This window comes from Gadus macrocephalus, chromosome 19 (genome assembly GCF_031168955.1).
Source record: "Gadus macrocephalus chromosome 19, ASM3116895v1".
NCBI lineage: Eukaryota > Metazoa > Chordata > Actinopteri > Gadiformes > Gadidae > Gadus > Gadus macrocephalus.
The window spans coordinates 1,279,346-1,290,000 of record NC_082400.1 but is presented as its reverse complement, the minus strand read 5'-3'; the positions used below and the strand labels follow the sequence as shown (position 1 = coordinate 1,290,000).

At 47.5% G+C, this 10,655-nt stretch overlaps 1 protein-coding gene across 1 annotated transcript in view; it reads right to left on the bottom strand.

Annotated features, from left to right (window-relative positions):
- grin3a (glutamate receptor, ionotropic, N-methyl-D-aspartate 3A) overlaps positions 1-10,311 on the bottom strand; it is a 106,540-nt gene extending 96,229 nt beyond the window's left edge. Inside the window, exons 1-2 of the mRNA XM_060038834.1 lie at positions 9,140-10,311; positions 1,232-2,028 (exon numbers count right to left, since the gene is read on the bottom strand). Coding sequence (XP_059894817.1) covers positions 1,232-2,028; positions 9,140-9,859 — 1,517 coding nt within the window. The 5' untranslated portion in view covers positions 9,860-10,311. The remainder of the gene's footprint in view (positions 1-1,231; positions 2,029-9,139) is intronic.
- Positions 10,312-10,655: the final 344 nt, after the last annotated feature.

Here is a 10,655-nt window from a genome sequence, read left to right as displayed (position 1 = left end):
CTCACTAAACACTGAAAGCCTTTCCTTTAGTTACCCCCCTCTACATGGCCTGAATTACAGCTCTAATCGTTACTCATAAATACAAAAAGCACCTTGGTATTCAACTAATGTATGTTAGTCTCAAGTCCAAGTTAGTTGGGTATTAAAGATAAATGAATAATGAGTTTAAAATAAAATTATTGTTTCAGCACATTATGTGCAAATAAAATTAAGGTAATACAAATAATATATCAGCACACCACACCACGCGCTTTCATGGTCCAACATGGAAATATGTTGATACTGCTTTAGAGGTCTGTAGCAGTGGCCTTTTATTTAGTTTTCTGGACCCATATGATAGAATAGACATCAATTTGTTTCCTCAGTCAGGCTAACCCAAATACCAGCTCACCAGATGTTCTGTTATTTGTGTTTATATCGTACAACGATCTTAAGAACTCCATCGCAGCGAGTACTATTAAAATGTCTTACCGCTAAGCAATTGCATAGCAGCTATGGAGTTCAGATGAATTTTCCCAGATGAAAATGTCCACTCCCCACTCCTGAAGGATACAGCCTCCTGCTCTGAATGCTGCTCGAGAAGTCCTCAGCAGAACAGCCTCAACGCTCCCAGACTATGGGGTCCCATCAGGATAAGACTCTTCTCTTCCCCCACATCATACTCTGTGTTCTCGGTTCAAACCCTGTTTCTGCAGTCTACCCATAAATATCAAATGTATCTGTTTTCACAGTATGTTACTGGGGATGATTTCCATTTCTCGTCTTTATACACTCTGCATGGGAAATACCATCTATAGCAAAGAATGTTCTTGCTGTCTTAACAAGCCTTGTAATGCAAGTTGTTGCTATCTATGTGGCTGATTGGGGGATTATAAGACGATCATGGCAGGGGAGGCCAAAGTCTAATTGTTACCCAGTGGTGTGTGATTGCACTCCATCATCGTTCACGGGCTGTGCCCTGGACGAATGCAAAGCACCCAGCTGGGCTTCACTGCCTCATGCAGCCTAATGCCATCCATCACATGACGCTTTCAGCACATACCGTACCATTAGAGCGCTGGACGGGCGCTTGCACATATACGTGTCTGCAACCGAGTGCATCTATTGGTGCCCGTAGCATTGTGTGTGAGTAATGTGTAGCTCTACGCCTTTGATTGGAGGAAAAATAGAAGAAAGGAGAGCTGGCGCCTCAGCGCCTCCAGACAGGTGTGTGTGGGAGTGGCCGTCTCACCTGGCCAGGTACGCTCCAGAGCTGCCGTTCCTCCCCTGGAGGTCCATACAGTTGGTGGTCCCGGGGATGAGGGCCATTGCGGGGTTCTCCAGGGCGGCGCTCCCCACGGCGCGGGCCACCAGCTCCAGGGCGTCCTGGACGTAGTGGTCCAGCGAGGGGGAACCCATCCCCCCGTGGGCCAGCAGGCCCAGTGGCAGCCCCTCAGTCCGCAGCTCGGCCACGTTCTGGCTGTCCCCCAGCACCCAGTGGAAGTCCGGCAGCATCATCCGGGTGGCGAGCGTCCAGAGCCGCCGCACCTCCCGCATCTCGCAGCCAAAGGTCACCACGGCGACCGTCGAGGAGGCGGAGAGGGGGTCCCTCAGAGCCTCCAGGCGGCGCATCACACCCTGCTGCTGGTCCCACTTGGACGGCGAGGACGGCGAGGAAGATGAGGCTCCCGAGAAGAAAGAGGGGAAAGACGAAGAAGGCCCGGACGACAGCGAAGACGAGGTCTCCGCCCGCACCTCTCCGCCCGCCGCTGGGACTCCTGCGCCCGACCACGAGGACGACGGTGGCGAAGAGGATGGGGATGAGGAGGAAGAGGAGGACGAGGATGTAGGTGTGTTGGTGAGGTTGACGAAGGCCCCCAGATGGAAGTGTGTGTTGTTCTTCACAAGGTGGAGGAACTGGGAGACGTCCACCTCCTGGCAGAGCAGGACGCTAAGGTCCCACCAGCCATTCCTCATCAGCAGGGCGTACAGGAGCCGGGCAGGGGCCGCCTCCACCGACCGCATCGCCACCTGGAGGTGGAGAGGATTCTGGGAAGGGGTCCGAGGAAGGGTCGATCAGAGATAGGGGAGGGGGACAGGAAAGAGTACTGATTATAGTGTGTGACTCTCAGTCTGCCTTTGGACATCCTAGAAGAAGATGTCTAATCCCGACCTGCTCCTCAGGTTCACTGTGGGAAGGCGTCTGATGGACGAAGGGATGGAACAGTACAGCGCTGGGGAGGTCAGGTGAGGAATGTGCCGGGGGATGGAGGAAGAGAGGATCTGAGAACCAGTGAGGGGAGGGAGGTTAGCTGTAGAAAGAGAAGCCAGAGGTGATTTGAGAGAGAGCCATCAAAGGGAGGGGAAGTGTGGTGTAGAGGAGGGGAAGATGTAGAGGTGAAGAGGTGAGGGGAGTGAGAGCGGTGTAGGAAGGGAGAAAGAGGGAGGAGGAAGGAGCGAGGGATTGAAATAGGGGCCAGAGAGTGGAAAAAACGAGAGACAGATCGAAGGGGAGAAAGATTGAAGGGACATTGATAGGGGTAAACGGGAAAATGAAAATCAGGTGGATTTCAGGGTGTCAAGAAACCGAGGGAGGAATGGAAAGGAATAGCTAGAGGTGAAGTTATCTGGACAAGGAGCAGGGAAGAGGGTTGACGATCTAATGGGAGGAGGAGGAGAAGGAGAAGATTTGAGAGGTGATGTTGCAGACGATTGAGTCAAAGGTTGTGAAAGAGGTTGGGGTTGGATAACAGGTGATGGAGAACGGAGAGAGAGCAAGCCTCAGAGACATAGCCAATGAAACATCAGAGAGGGTGTGAGGGGAGATAGGGAGGTGAGGAGAGAACAATGAGAAGGAGGATCTGTTTTTAAAGCGCTCCTGTAGACTTAAAGCCTTCTCTAAGATCAGTGTGTTCCTGTTGAACCCGGGTTGTAGAACATAATGGTTTCTGCCTCCAATGACTCTGGCCGCTCTCATGAATATGATTATCAACACCCTGACATGCGCTGCGCCCTGGATGTATGGGACAGGTGGGGGAGGAGGTGGGGAGGCCATGTTGCAGGGTAATCTGGTTTGTAGACCACTGGGTTGATGCTAAACCCCATTTATATAATGCTGCCTATCTGCGGACAGTGTGGCCAATCGGAGCTTCATCATGCATGGCTCATGTTCACACACACATGAACAAACATGCACTGACTCACCCTCACAAATATACACACAAAGACACATTCACGCACAGTCCCATATTCTCCCTTGCACTCTCTCTCACACACACACACACACACCAAACACACACACACACACATACAGGCAAACTGAACCACAATGACGCTCCCACACACACCCACTGTCTCACTCACAGACACGCTGTCACTCTCTCACACACACACACCAAACAGCCAGTTTGTTCGTATTGCTATTGATAATTTGAGGACATCGTGACCTCTTCATGATTTTGTTCATTTGATGACATCGTGCCTTCATCATGATCTAGTTAATTTGATGACATCTTGGTACATCATTTTTTACATAAAATTTGCTTTATATAGTTAAGTTAATATGATCATGACTTCATAATCATGGTTTGGTGACATCAGGAATAGGGCCCGACCGATTTATCGGCCTGCCGATTTAATCGGCCGATTATAGCCTTTTTGAAAATAATCGGCATCGGCCAAAAAGACGCCGATTACAACAGATTTTTTTTTTATATATTTTTTTTTTATATAAATGTTATTGCGATTAGTATCCTGCAGATTGCGCTCCTACTCGCCTTGCTAACTAACAACTTTAGCTGGAGTAAAAAAGAGGAGATTGAATTTTACCGTACAACATGAAAGCACGCTCGCTCAGGCAGCTGCGCGCTCACCTCACCAATGTACACAAGGCGCGTTGTTTGAGCATGTTGTGCCTGTTTTTCTTTAGGTCCCAGGCCATGTTAATTTGTTATACTGTAGACTCTAACGGTGAGACCATACTGCTCAGCACGCACGTGTTAGTCACTGCTCACGGGCGCAGCACATTGGGAGTTAGTTATTTATTTTACATTTTACATTACACTAATTTTTGACTGTAAATGTATTCTAAAACACTCAAAGATTCTGCATTCAATTCACATATTCGTCAAAAGTGTTTAAAGTATATTTAAGGTATCAAAAACTACGTTTTCTGTTTTTTTTTTTTTTTTTTTTTTTTTTTTTTTAATCGGCCGATTAAATCGTAATCGTAATTTTTTTCTCTGAAAATAATCGGCATCGGCATCGGCACTCAAAAATCAATATCGGTCGGGCCCTAATCAGGAATACATATTTATTAACAATATGAGATCATGAATGACAGGCTGACAGAGACATGAAGGCAGACTGAAGAGTCAGACAGGCATACACAGACAGGGCTTTAACAAATAATAGCACAGCAGCATAAAGGAGCAATCAACCAAAGTGAAACCCAGCTTTCAGTCAATCATGCAGCAATGAGCATGTCTTCCGATACTCAAGGTCTTATAGTCATATAAAACCCTGTCCTGCCCTCTCTCTCTCTCTCTCTCTCTGGCTCCCTATTTCTATGTCCCCCTCTTTCTCTTGCCCTCTCTCTATCTCTCTGTCTCTTTCTCTCCTCTCACACACACACACACACACACACACACACACACACACACACACACACACACACACACACACACACACACACACACACACACACACACACACACACACACACACACTCACAAACTCACCTGGATATCAATACTGTTAAATTGATCCTTGATCTTTTCAAACAAGGGCCAATTAGCTAAGTTGTGTAATGAATCACATTGGACTATAAATATGTTAATTGCCCAAACACTAATTTGCTAATTGCTATTTTATTTTTGACCAAAAAGTCCTGGGGAAGCAACAACAGAGTGAGATCGATAGGGCAGAATAAAGTGCTGTCTGCTTCTAAAGACAAGGCCTGTTCTGGTCCGAGACAACTGTAGCGATTCCATCTACTGTCCTATCACAGCAACACGTGGTATCTTTGTATTCATCCCCATCAGGTGAAGACAGATTGAAACCTTTCTGTGATGACTACACATGTGAGTGTGAACTCTCTGGTACCGATGAGATTACTCTGTCATAGCAGACAGCTCTTTGGCTCTGTGATGACCGATGAGGATGAGTGCCAAACTCTAAGTAACGATAAGAAGATGTACGAAGATATAGATGTACGAAGACATCCAAGATATCGATATGACTGACACCGGAAATGAGAGTGACACAGCAAAGTACCTTCATAAGGAAATTCATAGGAATTATGGATATACTCTTACGGTCAGAGCCAAAGAAGCCAAGCACAGGAAACAAAGTTGAGACACGTGTGTGAAGGGAAGCGTTTTAATGATGGAGGAGGGAATACAGCAGGCCAGGACACCAGCGCAAACGGGTGACCAGAGAGGCAGACCGGCAAGTAGCACCAATTAACTAAAGATAACGCGTTCAGACTCAAACACTTCTCAGTAATAAACGTGGCTCAGCGGCCAAAAGAGGGACTGACATCGAAAGGCAACAAACAATCTGCCGTTGACATGATGTGGGGCCGGGTTTAAATAATGCAAGGTGGTGATGAGATGATGTAGACCGAGCAGGTTGAGGGGATGACATGTACTAGAAAGCTGGAGGCTTGGCCACGACCAAACGCACACACACACACACATGCATGCACGCACGCACGCACACACATACACACACAGCATGCACGCACGCACGCACACAAACACAAACGCAGGGGAGAGAACTAGAACAGTCTGGCTGGAAGTGGAGAGTATGATAGATACAAATGTAAATAAGACTACAAAGTACTACCAATAAATGTGTAAATGATATCTAAATGATATGTATGTGCAGGTCCTTGTGATCAGGATGTACCTGGGATGCCTCCTGAGCAGCCAAACCACTGCTCTCTGATCTGTTCTGGATTCAAAATAATGCTCCCCTTAATGGGATCTCTCTCCACTGACATTTTAAATGCGTCGCAGGATAATCATTTTGCAAGATAATGTTTTATTTTATTCCAAATATAAATACAAATATATATTCATTTTTAGATGTATACATATATATATATATATATATATATATATATATATATATATATATATATATATATATATATATATATATATATATATATATATATGTATATATATATATATATATATGTATGTATATATATATGTATATATGTATATATATATGTATATATGTATATATATATATATATATATATATATATATACATATATATATATATATATATATAAATGTATATATATATATATATATATATATATATATATATATATATATATATTAGTTATATTACACCATGTACTTTGTATTTTGGTGGTCCGGGGATGAGAGCCACGGAGCGGTTCTCCCGCCAGCGCAGGCAACCAGCTCCAGGCCGTGGTTTGTAGTTTGGTTATCGTTTTCTCAAAGGTCCCATAACATGCCACCAGGTGTTGGGGATTAGCCGTTACAGGCCGTTTTGGAAATCTGCACCTTATGACATCACAGGTGGGCATGTCCCACTAGATGTGTGCTGGATAGATCAGTCTACCAGCCTACCCAGTGGACTGTAGCAAACGGTGCTCATCTATCTGTCATTCATCTAGGTGGACACGCCCACCTGTGATGTCATAAGGGGCTGATTTCAGAAACGGCTTGTAACGGCTAATCACCAACACCTGGTGGCATGTTATGGGACCTTTAAGATGAGGCTTTGAGGGAAAGATCCAACCGTTATGCTTTCCATCAATCTATCACTGTCCGTCTGTTTCCTGTCTGTCTGCCTTGGCTGTCTGTGGGTCTGCCTGCCTCTCTTTGTGTCTGTCTGCCTGCCTTTGTGTCAGTTTGTCTGTCTGTCTGTCAGTATGTATGTCTGTCTGTCTGCCAGCCTTTGTGTCAGCATGCATGTTTGACTGTCTGCCAGGCTGTTTGTCTGTCTGCTTGCTGATTGCAAGTCATATTTAACAGAGAGGAAAATAAGATATCCCTGTGTTACACACACTCATACAGGCTCTCTGTCACTCCCCCAACAAACACGTACATTCACACACGTACGCACACACGCACGCACGCACACACACACACACACACACACACACACACACACGCACACACACAGGGTCACACATCATGGTAGCTCTGTAGGTGGCAGGTGTCCCAGAAGCCTTCAAGCTAACTAATGATGTTAGGATGTGTGTGTGTGTGTGTGTGTGTGTGTGTGTGTGCGTGTGCGTGTGTGTTTGTGTGTCTGTTTTATTTGTTTGTTTGTATCTATCTGTGTGTGTATCTTTCTGTGTGTGCATACACACATTTGTGTTTGTCTAAGTGATCAAATTGTGTTGTGTGTGTGTGTGTGTGTGTGTGTGTGTGTGTGTGTGTGTGTGTGTGTGTGTGTGTGTGTGTGTGTGTGTGTGTGTGTGTGTGTGTGTGTGAGTGCATTGGTGTGTATGTGTGTGTGTGTTTCACTGTGTGTCAGTGTGTATGTATCAGTGAGTCAATGTTTGCATGTGTGTTACATCTGTTACATCTGCCATCTATCTTTTAAAGGTCCCTGTAGACATGATGCCTGTGTGTTAGTATTGGTCATGTGTCATGTGCAAACTACTCCAGATGACATATCCAGGTCCGTGTGCTTGCCTTTTTACAGAAATGAAATTTGCAAATAAAAAGTAAACGATCTATCCATTCATGCGCATACGCTTAAAATATTTTAATCAAAAGGAATTAGTCTGTATGTTTGTAGCCTACAATATATAAATCGCAAAATCAACGTTCGTAAGCCCCGGTGTTTGTGTTTGTGTTTGTGTTTGTGTGTCTAGTGTGTGTGTGCGTGTGTGTGTGTGTGTGTGTGTGTGCAGTGGCGTTTCTACATTAGGGGCAGGTGGGGCAGTGCCCCACCAGACCCACGAGATGGCGCTGTTGAGCAGAAGGCGCAATCCATTCCTACTTCGTGGCAAACTATATATATTTTTTTATATACAAAGTAGCGTACACATTTGTGTGAATAAACTTGACTCACAAGCATTATAGCCTTGTTTTGGAGTAATTTGATTCGTGTGTTCTACTGCCTGTGTGCTTGCTTGAATGAACGTTGTCTATATTTACGTTTCCTGTTTCCGGAGGGGCAAAGACCCACGCGGCCCCACCGTTACCATAGAAACACCAATGAGCGCGAACCACACCGGCCAAAGTTAACATTGAGGCTAGGGGCAATTTCAAATGTGCCCCTAGACGTTAACTGCGTAATCTACGTATTCTACGTAATGTAGAATTACGTAGAATACGGGTGGGGGCCTGCACGCGAGTGAGACCGTGTTGGGGGTTGCCGGGGTAACCGGGGTTTGTTTTGGTCCGGTTTTCAGCTGTTGGTGACAATGTTGACAATGTTGTTACAACGTTACGGGTTTCAGTAACCTGGTTTTTGGTTCATTAAAACTACCTTCAACTACTAATGACTCGACATGATTATGTCACCGGCGAGGTCGTTGCACTATATTATAGTGCGTACCATGTTGGCGCTCTGAGATTCTTTGGAACGTTTGCGTTTAAAATATAATGCAATATTATTATTATTATTATTATTATAGGCAACATCTTTGTGTCGTACTGAGCGCTAAAGCATGTGAAATGTATTTAAATAGGATGTCTGCTCCCTGCTGGCACTCAAAATGCAGCCCATAGTATACCTGACTGGTCTATATACGTAGGCCTACTGTTATAATAATCAGCTACCTCTATTTTTCTGACGTAATATGACGTCATATAAATTTGCCCCACCAGAAATTTCAGGCTAAAATCGCCACTGTGTGTGTGTGTGTGTGTGTGTGTGTGTGTGTGTGTGTGTGTGTGTGTGTGTGTGTGTGTGTGTGTGTGTGTGTGTGTTTGCGCGCGCGCGCGTTTGTGCGCATGCCTGTGAGCGTGGTGCTGATTTCGTTCGTTGTATTACCCGAACTTCTTACGTAACGTCATGAGAGCCGATTTTCAGAACAACGTTACGTGCCTTCGACGCCACAGTAAACCAACATATGCATGAGCATTACTGGAACAACAAGTCACTAGTGGGAATCACTTCACATCGTCGCAGTAACTTTAAACTCCCGCCACGTACCTCACTGTTGCGCGGGAACTCGTGCTGCACCACGCTGACCACGGGCACCTGAAGCGCCACCGACACGAACTCAAGCTTGACCAGTTCGTCCCGATTGCGCGGGAAGGCAAGCATGGCGGACACCCCCTGCACCACCACCGTGTGGCACACGCTCTCCAGGAAGGACAGCGGGTCCTCGCCGTCCCCGGTGCCCTGGGAGGCGTACGAAAAGGCGGGTAGTTCCCCGAGGCCCGAGCCCACCGCCATCACGAGCTCCAGGGTCAGGTTGTAGGGCAGCACCCCGTCCCGGTTCAGGGCCTCGGCCGCGAGCAGAACCGAATCCCGAGGCGCGAACACGCGGTTCTCCTTTGAGGCGTTCCCCTCGCGCTGCCGTGCGAGGTTCTTATTCCTAGCCCCCCTCTGGCCGGTGCCACCTCGGGTTCGGATGCTCCCGTAGCCGGCCGGTGCACCGGCGCTGGTTCTCGCACTCTTCTCAAACTCCCGTCGTTCTCCCTCTGATGCCCTCGCGTCTCCACCTGTTGTCGCGTCCCCGTCCCGGTCCTCGTTCCCGGCGGCGGACAGTAGGCGCGGCTGCAGGTGCAGCGCCCCGACCCGCACCGTGTGGCCGATCCGCCTCAGCACTTGGCACGGCTGCGGGTGCGAGGCGTAAGGGGCCAGCAGCTCGAGCGCCAGCGCGCACAGCAGCGGGAACCACAAGCGAGCTCCTGGGCCGCTCGCCATGTTCGCTCCACGAGCTTAAAACACTGAAACTCCGCGCGGTCCGTCGCTCCGAACAGCTCCCGTTGGCGGGAAACTTGCGCGTTTTTTTTCCAAAGCAGACGACGGGCTGGGCGAGGATGAGCACACGTCGCGCACATGCACAATTCGGAATCAAAGTGCCGCTTTTCATTTCAAACGGTAAAAACGATCAAGCCATTTCACAAAAAGCGGGGAAAACGCGTTCAATGTGCCCATATTCCAAGCGGAGCAGGGGACAGAGACCGGACGAAATGGCCCTTTGGGGAAAACGCAGAGGAAAACAAGGGTTTCTGTTTTCAAACAGATCCAGATATCCACCACGTGCCCATCAATGTAATCCCAGGGTTGACCTATTTGTACTTGAAGAATGTATCCACTCATATCCCGGGCGTCGTGGCCGCTCCTCTCCCAGTTAAACACCAAGTAAGGATTTTCCGGAGCGCTCCCGTCTGACGCCCCCCCCCCCCCCCCCCCCCCCCCCCCCCCCTCCTACTCTCACATTGGCGAGACCCCTCGGCACGAGACCGCTACCCGTGCACGTCCCGGGTCCCGCTCACTGTTAGCCCCGTCTGCACGCTGCGCACGCCGCTCTGCCCGGTTGCAATTTATAAATGGGAAGAAGGAGAGAGAGTGAGAGGTGACCGTCTATGGCAAGCCGAATTGTCATTTATTAACTAAGTTTGACTATCCGGAATTTACATTGTAGATATCAACAACTTCATTCAAGATATCTGTAATGTAGTTGTGACTAGTCGAAACGACAGTTAGAGATATCTGT